General features: G+C 46.9%; 1 protein-coding gene across 4 annotated transcripts in view; it reads left to right on the top strand.

Moving 5' to 3' along the window:
- The window catches only part of LOC106577523 (metastasis-associated protein MTA2), a 34,222-nt gene that overhangs the window by 3,656 nt on the left and 13,089 nt on the right, over positions 1–17,477 (top strand). For 2 of the 4 annotated variants that reach the window (XM_014155620.3, XM_082965079.1), the window contains exons 2-8: positions 2,440–2,507; positions 3,186–3,203; positions 3,436–3,529; positions 6,709–6,826; positions 7,341–7,404; positions 7,687–7,804; positions 16,922–17,024. In XM_014155620.3, the coding sequence (XP_014011095.1) occupies positions 2,440–2,507; positions 3,186–3,203; positions 3,436–3,529; positions 6,709–6,826; positions 7,341–7,404; positions 7,687–7,804; positions 16,922–17,024 (583 nt within the window). Of the gene's footprint in view, positions 1–2,439; positions 2,508–3,185; positions 3,204–3,435; positions 3,530–6,708; positions 6,827–7,340; positions 7,405–7,686; positions 7,805–8,800; positions 8,941–16,921; positions 17,025–17,477 lie in introns of those variants that run through there. The other 2 variants (XM_014155621.3, XM_045701313.2) reach the window with 2 other exon arrangements.

Raw genomic sequence — 17,477 nt, 5'->3', positions numbered from 1 at the left:
TTGAGACCCGGGACCCCAGGCTGACCCTTGTGTAGTATTGACTGTTGTTTTGTGACATTGGCTTGGTTACATGTGAGTTCATCCTATAGAAGTGTATGGAATTGGTGAAAATCCACTCACCTGTGTTTCAGTCCAAAGTCTCAACAGAAACGTGCTATTACTGGGTCGTAGGTCGTTAGTGCTCGCCACGGGTGTTTTGTAAGTAGCAATAAGACTGTGATCCTAAAACGATAGAGCATCCATTGCGTCATGAAAGGACAGATCCTAACGGCACCACAAGTCATTATAAATGTATAGACCTAATTAGGCAGTTCTTCAGATTTCTTTAAGGGCCCCCTCCACTCACTACTCTGAATCCACCCACAAGCACCTAACACACTGCAATAGACGAGAAGCATATTACTCTTCCTGAGATTGTTTGTCCTTCAAACAACGATTGGTCATATTGAAATGTATAACCTACAAATTGAACATCCATAGGCATCTGGTTATTGCTGACTGACTCTGGGTGTCTGAGCTGAGGTTGTCTTTTCAGACGGGCAGATTGTGATCCCCGTTCAAAAAAGCCCCTGGTCCTTTGATCGGCGAGGCACCGCTTTAGCCTGCTGTCTCCCTGTCTCTCACCGTTTTCATCCAGGCAGGCACGGAGCCCCCGTAGCGTGGAGAGAGGGCTTCGTGTTTTCATTTGTCCCGCCGGGACAAGACCGAGAGCCGAGACCATGGATGAATATGGAGAAAGAGGGGTGAATGGATGAAGGGAAATATGAGGGTGACAGTGCTGTGTGCGGTCTGTTCTTTTCTCTTGAGCCAGAGTCTGTCCACCCCAGTGTCGGTGGTTACATAATGGCAGCGGAGGCATTTCTCCCGTCATCCACGACGTGTTCTTTTAACCTAGGTGCGGAAAATATTTTTGGTCTGTGATTGTTCTGGCAATTCTGACGTAGAAACTTAATTGGTAGGGATGATGTTTGTTGTGTCTAAAAAAAAAAAAAAAAAATAAGCAAAATCTAAGGGTAGTTTTTGATAATCATATTTTTAATGTTGAATACATTTTAATGTGAACATTTTGTATTTCATAATGTAGACAAAGTCCATATTTGAGAGAACACTATATGGAGTTTAATGACATGAAGATGTCGTCTGGATTGTGTACAGTTCACAGATCACAGGGTCTAAAATTGTCCTAAAATGTCAAATTTCATCATGATTTTCAAAAAAGTGGTTTTATAAGACAAACGTAAAAAAGCATCCTTCCACCCAATGAAGTTTTTATGTGAGAGTTGCCAGAACATTCTGAGATACCGAAAATATTTTCTGCTCCCGCTTACGTGGAATCGCCCCTGGGCTGCATCCTGTAACTCTCCTTCTATAGAACAGATATGATGGCTGATGCATTGCAATGTTAGCCAATGTTGGTGTCCGTCTTAAGGTTAGTGTCCCTGATCAGATGCAAGGCGACAGCATTGCTCGTAGACACCCATTTTCAATACGTTTTCTGTATTAGCCTGGTTTGACTGGCAATGTCTTGGTCTAGACAATGTCCGGTCTCCACGACGGTTCTAGATATCATCACGTCATTTGCTTGCGTTTCCTAGATTAATGTTGAACAGAGCTGTTGATTCATCGGGGACATTTATCTCGCTGAGAGTTACGTTACAGGGCCTTTTGGCTTTTGCTATGACCTGCAAATGACCCCTAAAACACGCTGGCTGGTTTCCCCTTCCACTTCACTGCTAGAACCAAAAATATCACCTGTCATGCCTTAATCACTGGCGAGAAAGAATTTAGAGGTGCGTTTTTGACATTGTAACCTAAACCGTGTGAGTAGCCTAGGCCTATAATAGTGGGCATACCAAAACAACTTTGGTGTGTCTTCAAAGACTGACTTCTCTTCTGGGTAATTCATTGATTAGCCTGTTATTTAGACTTCTCTACTTCAGTCATAGGCTACTATCAATGGGCTGTGTGGAAGAGATTGAGGCCCACCATCTCTGTAGACAAAGGTGCTGGGCTTTGTTCTTTTAACTGAAGTCTCATTTTTTTTGGCTCATTTTTTTGGCCCCATTTTTTTTGGAATATTGGCTCACTTGTACTTGAAATGGCAGACACAGACGGGGTGTGTCGTGCAAGGCTATTCGCTCTCTCCACCAAGCACCTGTGGGCTTTTTTGATGGATTGATTTTGCCCGGTGAAAGCTTGTCTGAGTGGTGGTTGACGTCATCTGCCATTAGTGGTGGTGGGTTCCCCTTAGTCCTATCAATAAGTGACTGTACCAAGACTCCAACAGAGTCCAGTCTCCACACAGACGCATTACAATGACTTTCCTCTGAAGGTGTTAAAGAGTAACCGGAGAGGTCAAGTTCAAAGTCATGCTCTGAATTGAAATGCTACACATTTTTATGATTCATATGACTCAGACTTTTGTCTTTCCCTTTTCAGATTACGTGTACTTTGAGAATTCCTCCAGCAACCCCTACCTAATCCGCAGAATAGAAGAGCTCAACAAGGTTGGTGCAATAATCTGTCCTTCACATCTACCCTATGATTCGGAGCGTTTACATAAAAATTCGCTGACATTGACAGCCCCATTTTGTAAATGCAAAGCTTATCTGACCTGAGAGCCTGTGTGTTTGTAACTCTGGGGCGATGATGATGGTGGTAAAACACACACACCCAGAGAGAGATTCACACACACCTCCTAGGTTCTAACCACAATCTTCTTGCCACCCCCGCCCCCACCCCCCTGCCCCCCGCTTTCGTTAGCCAGCAAGGACTACTACAGTAGTGACAAGATGCTGGTGCAAGAGCCATTACGTAATGCTGCTGGCTATAGCAGTGGCGTATGACACAGGCTTGTTTCCCAGTCAAAGGGATTAAGCTCATTTATATAACACTCTTAAATTGAAGGGGTTGTGGCGAGCATCACTAGCAGAACTCTGTCCTTCTGAGCACTAATGGAAGGGGGGGAGGAGGGGGGGGGAGCAATAATAGATATTATTATGGCTGAGGCTGCGTCTGAAAATTCCCTTCCCTACGTAGTGCGCTGCTTTTGGAAAGAGCCCTGGCCAAAAGCGGTGCCCTACATGGGGAATAGGGCGCCGTTTCGGACATTACCTTGAGTGTGAATTAGATGAGGAGCCCAACATTGAGGCCTCAGTTTGTCGTTTCTCTCTCCCTCTCTTCAGATCATGGTTAATCCAATGGTAATGATGGAGAGTCTCGCGTCACCCCCTCGTCACTTACAGCCCCAGTTTAAGTTCTAGCATATATTCAATACATTTGATACAATTCAAAATGGCCGATTTTCCATTCATAGATGGGGAAATCGTATCTATGAATGTGGCATGCCGTTCAGAGAATTATATTGTGATTATGGCAATCATTCGAAGTATTGGCCGGTAGTGACTGACCACTCTTGTCACATATGTCTCTCAGACGGCCAATGGGAACGTGGAAGCCAAGGTGGTGTGTCTGTTCCGGAGGCGGGACATCTCGGGCAACCTCAACACTCTGGCCGACAGCAACGCAAGTGAGTACAACAACCTTTATGTCCGTGTAGTCTCATCGCAGTCCATCAGTGCTCTGCTCCTTCACTGCGCTCAGAAAGAGATTGAGAGGCCTATTACACACACACACACCACTTGAGAGAGCCAACTCTTAGCTCTATGCCAAACTCTAATGCTGTGCGGTCTATGGACTGTGTAAAGTTATTGGAGAGCGTTATTCGAGTAGACGTCGCTTTCGTATAAACCAGTTTATTATCTCCATCCAGAATGAGTAGTGTGTTGCGTTCCAGTCAGATTGGGATCTCCCTCTGCACTACCAGCAGGCAATTGGCTCTCGCTCTAAGCAGAGGGATGCTCTGCCCACGTCCCAAATGGAACCCAATGTATTTTTCTGCTTTTGACCAGGACCCATAGGGACCTGGTCAAAAGTAGTGGACTACATAGGGACTAGGCTGCCATTTGGGGCAGACGGTCTGTCTCCAGCTGAAGCAGAACAGCGTGTGTTAGTGTGCTTACTGCGTAGTGCTGCTCCACTGCAGCTGCCAGTAGGAGTATGATACTAATGTAGGATTCATTCACAGTGGAGAAGGGGAATTGTATTTTTTTTGTTTGTTTTTCTATCGTGAATCGTGCTGTACTTGTGGGTTGTTGTAGGAGTAATAGCGGCTGGCTATTGGTTTGAGTGTCGCTGTTTATCACACACGTTTCCAGTAAAAGGGGGTCGCCCACTAGAGTGCCCTGAGTGGTGCATTTGTGCAGATGCCCAGTGATCAGAGGAAGAGTTGCAGAGCGGGGGAAATGGAGGGAGAGAGAGAGAGAGAGAAGCGGCCGCCGAGGTAGTGTTGTGATGCTAATGATACTCAGATTACCTAGAGCCCTGATCGGCTTCATTTGCGCGCACACACACACACACACACACACACTCCTCTAACATAGTGGGCTGCATGCAGTGGCAGGGCTCCAGACAAAAGACATTCAGATCCACACCTCAAAATGGACGCATTTACCAGCAATCTTTAATGCATTTTATAATGTTTACTACTACACCTATCTAGCTGACAAAGTTAATTTGTTTGACTCTGGATGTAAAATGTGATCTTTTTTTATTGCAAGTTTTACCTGTAGGCCTGTACAGTGCCTCCAGTTTGGTTTCATGAAAGAGCCTACTTATTGCAAGTTACTCTGGATAAGAGCTTCTATTTGCTAAATGACTAAAATGTCATCAAAAAAGCATGCGTCTTCTCTGTGGTCGTTTAGCAACAATAGGAGCTCCAGTAGGAGGCAGGGATGGCTGGGGGTTGCTGGGTAGGTAGCCAGCCCTGGAACCCCTGCTAGCTCATTGGTTATGTCACCGTGGTGTGTTAGAATACCCCTGCAGCACACAGGGGCAGTTAATGCTATCTAACCTCCCCTGGGGGGTCAGTGGAGAAACACAAAGATGGTCCTGAAACTGGCTGAGAGAGAGAGAGAGAGAGACAGACAGACAGACAGACAGACAGACAGACAGACAGACAGACAGACAGACAGACAGACAGACAGACAGAGACGTTGGGTTGCAAACAAACGGCCACAACTGGGCCGGTGTAGCGAACCTAGTGCCCAGTCGACCTCAAGCCCTCCTCGCGACCTGGCCCGGTTGCCTGGGTCACTCTGTTCTGACTCCCCGCTACACACACACACTGTCGACTGTTGCGTTATGCTGCGCTACTCTACGTCCCTCTCCTGTGTTTTGGCTCGGGCGCCTGCGCTCCCGCCTCCCACTCGACAGCACGAGCCACCGCTTTGGCACTGTCCTGTTACACAAGACCTGGGCTTCTCTCCCAGTCTCTCCCTCCCTCCTTCTTTATTCAAATCCTTTATTCTCTTCCTCTACCACCAGACCCCCCCCAATTGCCCACCCTCCTCTTAGCTTGTCCTCCGGCCCAGGCACGCTGCTCAGAACAAAAGGCCCTTGATGTGTCCCACAGGGCTACGGCACACAACGGGTTAACTCTGACTTTCCTTGTGTCTTTGTCAAGGAAGAAAGTGTGTGTGTGTGTGTGTGTGTGTGGAGGGAGAGCGCGCGCGCATACACTGCTCTGCTGGAGCGCCACTGCACGTGGGTGTGCCTTGAGTGCCTGTCTTTTTTTTCTTTTCTTTTTTTTTAATGTATTTTTTTTGTGTGTGGGGGGGGGGGTGTATACATGATGGGGGGATGGGCGCCTCAGGTTTGACGCACAGGGTTTCCCACTTAGTCTGGCAGGGACTCGCCGGACAAGGGGAGGGAAGGAGGGTGAAGGGGGGGCGGGGTTTAGAGGTGGCAGGAGGGGTTAACAGAAAGAGGTGTGGCCTGAGGTCCTGCCCCCCCCCCCCTACTGACAGGGTTTCCTGTGGCTGAGTGCAGGGGCGGAGTCCGTGGAGATGGAGCGATAGTCCTGCCCAGTTCGTTCTCTCCCCCCTCAGTGCTCAATCCACCACCATCTCACACATTACTGACTTACCAGCCTCAAATTAGGAATGCGCAATTTTAGTCGTGTAAAACGAGATGTAATACAAAAACAATTTCCATATGGGGAAAAGTAATGTTTCTTTATCTCCATGGACTAATTTTTGCCTGCCAGGTCATATAGGCTATATGCAGTCCTTTGTTTACATTGACTGTAAAGCTTCAGTAGAGCTATAGTAGGTCAGTCACTAGAGTAGAAGAGTTTGTCCTTCCGAGAAGGGAATTCTGTTCATTGTCTGGTATTGGTTACACTTAAGTCCAGTTACAAGTTAAAGTTCCAGGTCATAGGTTATGATAGACTTGCACTTGTCACGGTAGATAAAAGGGCAATGTGTATATAGTCAGTTTCACTTTGCTGTTTAGCGTGTTTGATTTCGATAAAGATCTCTCGGTAGTGCTTCCACCCCTGGACCACATATTCCCATGGAGGCAGCAATTGGATCCCCTGCTTTGTCACTCACTTTCTGAGCTTTATCCCCCTCTTTCTGTTTCCCCATCTTCATTTCTAACCTATCTGTTATTTAAGACTTGGAAATGTCAAAACCAGTACAATGAAGGTACTGCGGGATCGTTCAACCCGTAGCCACAGTTATCAGTTGGTCATATTGATATGAATTGTGTGATTGAACATAACCCCCATCAAGAATATTAGAACCCATCTAACTGGGAAATGTGCCTTGTCGCTAATGTGTCTTTTTGTGTTCTGTGTTTTCATAGGAGACTTTGAGGAGGAGTCCAAGCAGCCCACCGTGTCTGAACAGCAGAAACACCAGCTGAAGCACAGAGAACTTTTCCTCTCTCGGCAGTTTGAGTCTCTACCTGCAACTCACATACGGTAAGATAGATAGAGAGAGTGTGTGTGTCCTGAGGCGTAGACTCACCGCATAGCGGTAGCTGCAGACAAGGGTGCTGCCATTTAACCCTTTCAACTCTGACGGGATATGGTGTCATGTGACAGGACATGTGACAGGACTGATATCCTCTCTGGCTCATTCACAAACACAGCCACTGATGTGTTCAAACTGTTTGTTTTTTATAACAGCCATCACCACTGTTCAGGCTCCTGATTTTTAAAATACAGTTAGTGAATGTATTATAACTGTCGCAATCATTTAACTGTGTTGAAATGATCTTGCCTGTTCTGAAGTTGTTCTTTCACGGGGATCTCCACAGACATTCTTTTGTTTTCCAATGCCTTATTGGGGATATAGGCTTGGTACAGCAGCAAGGTTAGGTGCAGATCAGTTCAGATTAATGGAAGACACTTGCAGGGTGCCGCTTTAACCTCCTGAATACCCCCTCACTCTGTCTCTTCTCCTGGCACCTCTCCCCCCCCCCCCCCCCCACAGAGGGAAATGTAACGTCACCCTCCTCAACGAAACGGACGTCCTCGCCGGGTACCTGGAGAAAGAGGTGAGCTTCAGTCTTTCTCCAAAGCGTCACTGTTTGTCACCAGCAAGCCTGTCCCATGTATTACAATGAGTACTGCACTGTCGAGGAATTTATGGCGAAAGAGTTGTGTATGTTTTTAGGACTACCTTTTTTTTTTGAGTGTGGACCATTGTATCAACATTTTTTTTAATTAATTTTTTTATTTTTTTTTACACAATAAAGCACTAGAAATATAACGTCTGTTGGCTGAGAATGTATCCACTCAATCCATTCCTAACATCTGTTGTTCATCTTTCTGTCCAGGAGTGTTTCTTTTACTCGCTGGTGTTTGACCCGGTCCAGAAGACCCTCCTGGCGGACCAGGGAGAGATCCGCGTAGGCTCCAAGTACCAGGCCGAGATCCCTGACAAGCTAGCAGAAGGTGTGTGGGGGGGGGGGGCTGGCTTAAATCTGGCCTATCACGTTGCATCCTATTGTGGTGGTCATAGTGCTCTGACTACACACTCTTGGGGTTAAGTTGCACCCCACTTCTAAAAGTGCTGGGTTGAAAGAAGGTATTTTATCACGTCTAAATGATGGTGTTGTATGAGTGAGTAGTGAGACATGGGTCATGTTCAGTAGGGCACACAGGAAAATGTTTTGGAATGGGAAAAGGACATTTGTGTTCCCTTTCAGTCGGTCACTTGGTATACATACTATGGGGAGTCAATGACCAATCCTGTTCACCTGAAGCAAACTGAAATCACGTCCAAAGGGCCAATGGATTGCCGAGCCCGCTCTAGGAAGCAACGTTTTCCTGGCTGTAATACAGGGGCTCGCATACATTTGCCAAATTCTTTGCATTTCAGCTCGCCTGAAGGAAGGACGCGTCACGCAATTTACAAACTTTTCAAGCGTACGAAGGCTATGAGATTCTGCCCCGTCATAGGTGTCTGTTAGTGGGGAGAGAGTATTTGTCCCCTTAGATGTTGCACGTTTTGTCTTGATATTGGTTTTTATGTTTGATTTAAAAACCCACAACTTTCTGCTCTGCTTGAGGAGCCAGTGCTTCCTTGTTTGATTACCAGTGGTAAAAGTTCAAAAAGGCTAGACAGCCGAGTTTGAACCTCCGACCGTGCTCTAGGGCATGTTGTTTCACAATGAAAAATAAATATACTCACGAATGCTGTCCTGTTGCTAGGGGTGGAAACACGCTCAGGAGACCTCGGCTTGGACCAGTTTGTTTGACCTTTGTCTCCGGCTGGGTTCAACTTCCTATTGGAAGTCAGGCTGACTTTGTGCGGAAGGTTGGTGGTGGGAGTTGATAGGGGTGTCATCCCGAGTGAGGCTCATGGCAGTGTTCAATGTCCGGATTCCGGGGATGATATACAATCCCTGATTGGCTCTGGAGTGTGAATCGGATGACATCAGTACAGGGGCAGCCTGAAGCCCCGACTTTGGATTCGGTGGGGAGACTGAACCATTGGAGGTGAATGCGACTTTGGTGTTTTCTCCCCCGTGGCGGAGTTCGTCCAGCAGCGTTGCTTACCCCTGTTTCAAAGATTTCACCGATGGGTGGTGAGTTACGCACGGTTGTCAAGAGTGGTGGATATGAAAACGAGCGTGACAAATAAATTAATTAATTAGGAGATAATATATGGGATACTTTGAGCGTGCTCCGTCCAGTGGCGGGCATGCACAGTTTCACCATGGGTGATGAGGACGGTGACGAGGTGGTACGGTCTGTGCGCTGTGCGTCCTCCTTTTCGTGGCGTCATTACGTCAGTGTTCCCAGAGGTCATAGCAACTGTCTTAAGAGGAGATTTCGTCTCTCTACTTCAAAAGAGGGCTGTTCGGGGTGGTCCCAGTGTCAGAAGTACAGAGTGGTTGTTACAGCCGGTACTTAGTTCCCAAGAGCGCCGAAAGTCCCATTCTGGACTTGCGTGTTAAGGCAGTTATTTATCATTTTTTTTATCATGCCCCCCTCTCCATCCTTGACAAACAGAACTGGAGTCATAACCAGTTTTAGGAGGGCATGTAATAATGTTTTTTTAAATGGTTTTCCCATGTTACGCCTCCGTCTCCCAACAGCAAGGCCTGCTCCGCTCATTCTTCCGACAGTGCAGTGCCCAGCTGATAATCACATAATTGCTTTGAAATTGATCCTAAACTATGCAAAACTAATTTCACACACGCACAACAGATGAAATGAATTAAGTAAAGTATGATGGGGGGGGGGGGGGGGATGGGTGAGTTGATGAGCGAGGGGAAGCAAACGAGGCATAGTTATTAATCACCAAATGGGAATGAAGAACAGGGCGGGCCGCTCTTGTGTTGCTCCATTCTAATCTTAAAATGGTAATGTACCTTTATATCAGTCCACCGAATCAAAGAAGTCTTATCAGACTACTCTGACCTACTTAGGGTAGGCTACACAGTGAGAGCATGCGTAGTTGTACATGCCCAATGGCTTTCAATATCTGGGAAAATATCCACATCGGGCAGCAGGCGAGCGAGTGTCAGAATGTGGTGATGAGGGTTGTGTGGAGCCTTTACAATTGGCAAGGGGAGAAATGTCACCGTGGACAATTTCTTAACTTCACTGTCATTTAGCAAACAATTTACTTGCAAAAGGAAACAAGTCTGGTTGGCACCATGAACAAAGTGTGATGGGAGCTCCCTCCCGCTGAACAAAATAAGGCACCTGCACAGCCATTGTGCTCCACAATGGTGCTAAATAATGACAACGGGAACACAATAAAGAAAAAAACGGAGACTATTATGCACTACAAACAAAGGTGTGTCATGCAAGTAAAAGTTATGCAGCTGTTAGGGCATGGGATAACAGCAAAATGAAATCCAACTGAAGACGCACACTATGTAAGCATAAGCTGAAGACAATTGACTGTTTTTGAATGCTGTCATATCGACACTTATATGAATTAAAATGCCATTATTGCTTTTGTGCTGAGTTTCACAATCTATCAAGGCCACTTGGCGCTTATAATGATATTTAGGCTACTGATGTTTTCATCATTTGATCGCACATTTTGGTGGTTGGGGTATTTTTATATTTTGCCGTTATAAAAGTAATATTTTCCCGTGTTCCAGCACATATCCTTTCTGTTCCTTGTAGGGTAATGCAATATTAAAGCTGATCCACCCCTTGAATTTTTTTTATTTTTTATTTTATTGTTGCCTACAGTAACATAATATAATGGAAATGCTGTTATTATTTGAAATAAATTATTGTTACCCATGGCCTTCATTAACACAACCAGATAATTATTTTTGCGATAGCGTATATGAAATATATGAATTACACTGTTAGAATGTTGCAGTCAGAATTACTGCTCATTATCTTGAAGGGGGGGGGTCCATCTAGGCCCAGCGGTTCTAGTGTTCAAAATGCTCACTCTTCGCCGACTATTGCAGTCGGTGCGTCCCAGCGATTGGTTCACGTCCATAGATCTGAAGGACTCATATTTTCATGTGCTATACATTCTCCCTGTCGCCCCTCACCTTTTCTATGGTGGTGGAGGAGGCTTTGGCACCTGTGCGGTGCCAGGGGATCAGAGTATTGGCCTATCTGGATGATTGGCTGGTCATAGCGGAGTCGACAGAACAAGTGGAGCTCCGCTGGTTTCCCATCTTCAGTCTCTGGGCTTGATAGTGAATCACAAGAGAAGTAGTTTGTCTACGGCTCAACGCATTTAGTTTCTGGGTCTCGTTCTGGACTCGCTTCTGAATCCTGCTCTTTGTTCGAGTTCCGGCTCTGTCTGGCACGCTTTCAGCTGAGGCACTCGTGCTTTTCGTTTGTGCCTATGGTTATTGGGTCGGATTGGCCTCTGATAGCTGTATTGCCACTGGTATGTCCGAGGCATCTGTTTCAGGGGTGGGTGGTTGCCACGTGTCTGTCCGCTTCTCGCTACTGTCACGGATTGATCAAGGTATCCCTGTCGTGCCTAAGGGCATTGACTCCTTGGCGAGACCGGCGAATGCTGTTGCGGGGTGTTCTCATGGGCTGGGTAGTGTCCCCGCAGGGTGGTCATGACTGACTCATCCTTACTGGGATGGGGCGCGCTGTGTGTGGGCTACTCTGAAAGAGGGATTTGGTCAAGAGCGCAAAGGGCTCTGCATATCAATCATCTTGAGCTACTGACTGTTTTGCTAAGCAATGAGATGTTTCCTTCTCATGTTGGAAGGCCAGCATGTGTTGGTAAGGTCTGACAACAGGACGATGGTGGCGTACATCAACAGGTAGAGAGGGACGCGGTCTCTCTGACAGCATGTAGTTTGGATCTATTGTCCCAAGCGCACTGGAGGATTTGGCACCCACGATCGCAGATCGTGGATCTGTGGGTTTGTCCCCTGAAGGTTGAATTTGACGGCTATGGGGTTTACCGAGAGAGTTCTATACATAAGTGGTGCGCATTTGAGGGTTGGTGTCAGGTTGAAGGATTTTCTCCTTTTCTGAGCTCTTTGATAGACATGATGTTCTTGCAAGAGCTTTTTGAGCAGGGCTTTTCTTGTGGACACCTGCTTGTCGAACATCCTCATTCCAAAATGATGGTTGTTAATATGGTGCAATAACAGCCTCCACTCTTCTGGCAAGGGTTTCCGCTAGATGTTGGAACATTGCTGCAGGGACTTGCTTCCATTCAGCCACAAGGGCATTAGTGAGGTCAGGCGCTGACGTTGGGCGATTAGGCCTGGCTCGCAGTCGGCGTTCCAATTCATCCCAAAGGTGTTTGGGGTTGAGGTCAGGGCTCTGTGCAGGCCAGTCAAGGTCTTCCACACCAATCTCGACAAAGCATTTCTGTATGGACCTCGCTTTGTGCATTGGGGCGTTGTCATGCTGAAACAGGATAGGGCCTTCCGCAAACTGTTGCCACAAAGTTGGAAGCATTCCAAAGTGAGGTTACGTCCTAATGCAGTTTGCGCCCAACGTTATGCCTATGTCTTACAGGTCTTTTCCTTTCTCACCACCTCCGTTTGCTTCCAGTGAACAACAGAGGTTGCATGGCCTGTGTCCAGTGCACACTTTACGCACCTACAGTGCATTCTGAAAGTATTCAGACCCATTGACTTTTTCGATATTTTGTTTAGTTACAGCCTTATTCCAAAATTGATTAAATAAAAACATTTCCTCAATCTACACACAATACCCCATAATGACAAAGCGAAAACTGTTTTTTAGACATGTTTGCCCATTTATTTAAAGTAAATAGGTACTTTATTTACATAAGTATTCAGACCCTTTGCTATGAGACTTGAAATTGAGTTAAGGTGCATCCAGTTTCCATTGATCATCCTTGAGGTGTTTCTACAACTTGATTGGAGTCCACCTGTGGTATATTCAAATCAAATTTATTTTTATATAGCCCTTCGTACATCAGCTGATATTCTCAAAGTGCTGTACAGAAACCCAGCCTAAAACCCCAAACAGCAAGCAAAGCATGTGAAAGAAGCACGGTGGCTAGGAAAAACTCCCTAGGAAAAACTCCCTAGAAAGGCCAAAAACCTAGGAAGAAACCTAGAGAGGAACCAGGCTATGAGGGGTGGCCAGTCCTCTTCTGGCTGTGCAGGGTGGATATTAAAACAGAACATGGTCAAAATGTTAAAATGTTAAAATGTTCATAAATGACCAGCATGGTCAAATAATAATAATCATAGTAGTTGTCGAGGGTGCAACAAGCACGTCCGGTGAACAGGTCAGGGTTCCATAGCCGCAGGCAGAACAGTTGAAACTGGAGCAGCAGCACGGCCAGGTGGACTGGGGACAGCAAGGAGTCATCATACCAGGTAGTCCTGAGGCATGGTCCTAGGGCTCAGGTCCTCCGAGAGAAAGACAGAAAGAGAGAAAGAGAGAATTAGAGAGAGCATATTTAAATACACACAGGACACCGGATAAGACAAGAGAAATACTCCAGATGTAACAGACTGACCCTAGCCCCCCGACACATAAACTACTGCAGCATAAATACTGGAGGCTGAGACAGGAGGGATCAGAAGACACTGTGGCCCCATCCGATGATACCCCCGGACAGGGCCAAACAGGCAGGATATAACCCCACCCACTTTGCCAAAGCACAGCCCCCACACCACTAGAGGGATGTCTCCAACCACCAACTTACCGTCCTAAGACAAGGCCGAGTATAGCCCACAACGATCTCCGCCATGGCACAACCCAAGGGGGGGGGGGGCGCCAACCCAGACAGGAAGACCACGTCAGTGACTCAACCCACTCAAGTGACGCACCCCTCCCATGGACGGCATGGAAGAACACCAGTAGGCCAGTGACTCAGCCTCTGTAAAAGGGTTAGAGGCAGAGAATCCCAGTGGAAAGAGGGGAACCGGCAAGGCAGAGACAGCAAGGGCGGTTCGTTGCTCCAGCCTTTCCGTTCACCTTCACACTCCTGGGCCAGACTATACTTAATCATAGGACCTACTGAAGAGATAAGTCTTCAGTAAAGACTTAAAGGTTGAGACTGAGTCTGCGTCTCTCACATTGGTAGGCAGACCATTCCATAAAAATGGAGCTCTATAGGAGAAAGCCCTACCTCCAGCCGTTTGCTTAGAAATTCTATTCAATTGATAGGACCTGATTTGGAAAGGCACACAACTGTATAAGGTCCCACAGTTGACAGTGCATGTCAGAGCAGAAACTTTAGCCATGAGGTCGAAGGAATTGTCCGTAGAGCTTCGAGACAGGATTGTGTTGAGGCACAGATCTGGGGAAGGGTACCAAAGAATATCTGCAGCATTGAAGGTCCCCAAGAACACAGTGGCCTCCATTATTCTTAAATGGAAGACATTTGGAACCACCAAGACTCTTCCTATAGCTGTCCGCCCGGCCAAACTGAGCAATCGGGGGAGAAGGGCCTTGGTCAGGGAGGTGACCAAGAACCCGATGGTCACTCTGACAGAGCTCCAGAGTTCCTCTGTGGACAGAGAACCTTCAAGATTGAAAACCATCTCAGCAGCACTCCACCAATCAGGCCAGACTGAAACCACTCCTCAGTAAAAGGCACATGACAGCCGGCTTGGTGTTTGCCAAAAGACATCTAAAGGACTCTGACGGTAAGTAACAAGATTCTCTGGTCTGATGCTGTGGGGATGTTTTTCAGTGGCATGGACTGGGATACTAGTCAGAATTGTGGGAAAGATGAATGGAGCAAGGTACAGAGATCCTTGATGAAAACCTGCTCCAGAGCACTCAGGATCTCAGACTCGGGTGAAGGTTCACTTTCCAACAGGACAACGACCCTAAGCACACAGCCAAGACAACGCAGGAGTGGCTTTGTTGAGTGGCCCAGCCAGAGCACGGACTTGAACCCGATCGAACATCTCTGGAAAGACCTGAAAATAGCTGTGAAGCGATGCTCCCCATCCAGCCTGACCGAGCGTGAGAGGATATTCAGAGAAGAGTGTGTGTGGAATGGGTGTGGCAAGCTTGTAGCGTCATACGCAAGATGACCCAAGGCTGTAATCGCCGCCAAAGGTGCTTCAACAAAGTACTGAGTAAAGGGTCTGAATACTTAAGTAAATGTGATATTTCAGTTAAAAATTAATACATTCTAAAAAAAAAAAATCCTGTTTTTCCTTTGTCATTATGGGGTATTGTGTGTAGATTGAATGTTTTTAATACATTTTGGAATACGGCTGTAATTTAACAAAATGTAGAAAAGTCAAGGGGTCGTAATACTTTCCACTGTCTATGGATAGGCACAAGCATGTCTGTGTTTGTGACCAGCTTTTTGTCTGTTTCGCTAATCCAGCTTGGGGTAGGGTGCTTTATAAGCTGCGTCTTTCTAATTGGATTATGGAGGCTATCTCCCTGGCGTATAGCAAAGGGCAAGGGTTGCCTAGCGGTGTGCCTGCTCTCTCTACTAGGGGTGTGGCGGCTTCTTGGGCATTGTTCAGGGACTTGACGGTTGTTGATACCTGTGCTGCAGCGAGTTGGGGTTCCCCACATACTGTACCCATGTGCTTTTTATTGCTTGGCTGTAACTGCTTCCAGTGTGGCTCATAGGGTTCCTATGGCTGGGTCCGGGGGTGGCTGTTGAGCAGCGTGCAGGTTGCACATTTATCCGGGTTACCACAATTCCCCTGTGGGATTTGGCCTTGGGCAGCCTTGGTGTCTGGCAGTGTGCAGATTCAAGTTGTTCAGATTCAGGGAAATCCTTAGGTGTCTATGTTAGACAGCATTTTGTCTGGGTTACCACAGTTTCCCTGTGGTGTTGAGTCTTGATGTGCGGCACACAGTGTGCATTTATCAGGGTTACCGCAGTTCCCTGTGGGTTTGTACCTTGGGCTGCTGTGGCAGTGCGCTGGTACGCTGTTTCCAGGTTACTGCAGGTTTTCTGTGGGTTTGATCCTCTGCTGCTGTGGTTCATCCACTCTGGTCGGTGCTATGTAGCGAGCGTGTGCGCTTTACCGAGTCATGACAAGTGTTCTGTTGTGTTGGACTTGTGGTTCCTTTTGAATTTTCAGGCACTCAAGTTAAGCATTGTTCCTGGAACCGTGGGGTCTGTGGACTTGGGGTGCAGTGGCAGTTTGTCAGTATGCATAGCCAAGTTGCAGCAGGTTCTGGTTCCCTATGTTGGGCTCTGATACGTCAGGTTTCTCGGCTAAGTATTAGGGGGGGGAAATGTGGTTTCTGTAACGCCTTTTTGGAGCCGGTGAAACCGGTCATCTTGGGCTGCCGTGGGCTTCCTAGTTTGGTACCCTTTGAGCATGATTGTATGTCCCTGTAGTACGTTATACTGACTGACAAAGGGAACGTATAGTTATGAATATAACTACTCTTCCCTAAAGAAGAGAACGATGTATAACATTTTGGCCCGTGCAGTCAGGTGGGGTTGGGTTCGCTGAAGAGCGGTACTGAATTGAGGAAAAAGATGCGGTCCCCGGTTTTATAGCCAGGAAGCCGGGGCTTTCAAGGGCGGTCTCTGCATCTATTTGCCCGTTGGTCGTGATTTCAGTTTGCTTCAGGTGGATAGGATTGGGCGTTGACGCCCCATGCTATGTTATACCTCGTTCCCTCCTTCAGGGAACAGTAGTTAGATTCATAACTGGACATGTTCTTATTGGAGATTTTGCTCCCTACTGAACACGCCTATGGATAGGGCCCTTCAGGCAGGTGGTGTGGTAAGCTGCCCTCTTACTTTATTTTTCCTAGTGTAGCCAGTGTTCATTTGAAGGTTGACGTTTTGTGGAAGGCGTTCGAGCCTGTGTGTCTGACACTGGTTCAGTCGGACATAGCTGCTCATCCTCTGGAAACTACGTAGGAGGAGTCTGGACTGCTTGCACACGCTGTAATTTCTGTCCCCTCCCTCTCGCATCCTCTGCTCACTCATATTTTTTTCTCTTCTGCTTATCCCTCTCTCCTATTCCTCTTTCACCAGTTCCTCTCCTCTCAAGTCTCTCTTGTTATAGCCATAGACCAGTGTCTCCCAAAATGTGGGCCACACAACCACAACCAATATCTTTGACTATCTGCTGCGTCATTCGTTAACATGTCTGATCGTTGTTCTATTGGTATTGTCCCTCACAGGTGAAACAGACACCCGTATCCAGGAAAAGCTGGAGACTAAGGTCTGGGACCCTGACAACCAGCTCAAAGACCCCCAGATTGACCAGTTCCTGGTGGTGGCTCGGTGAGTGTCCCCTGTCCCCCTTCATCTGTCACAGGTTGCCCTGGTTACGTTACAACCCGGCCCTGTTGCTATGGAGGTTCTTGTCGTCGGGACGTTGTTGTCAGGGTGCCTCATGAGTTTGGTGCACGTTCTGATTTGAGTAAAGTGAACTGGATGGCTTTGAGTTTCACAGTCCACCTTTTGGTTTCATTGTAGCACAATCATTTCCTCTAGACATCTTTGAATGATCTTTCCTAAGCGGTGTAGTAGCAGGAGGACCCCAGTCAAACTACACTGCGTGTTTGTCCCTGTTTTTGGAGGGAATCGACATTGTAGTGAAAGACTCCTTGATTACATCAAGCTGGAGTGCCATCTTGTGGCCATATGATGTAAATTCACACATTTACCAAACCCCATCTGATTGGGTATCAAAAAGCCTAGACAAAAATAAGTTAGTAATGTGTGTGTTTTAGT

Source organism: Salmo salar, chromosome 18 (genome assembly GCF_965601325.2).
Source record: "Salmo salar chromosome 18, fSalSal1, whole genome shotgun sequence".
Taxonomy (NCBI): Eukaryota; Metazoa; Chordata; class Actinopteri; order Salmoniformes; family Salmonidae; genus Salmo; species Salmo salar.
The sequence above is the reverse complement of the archived record's forward strand: the minus strand, read 5'-3'. Positions and strand labels throughout refer to the sequence as shown.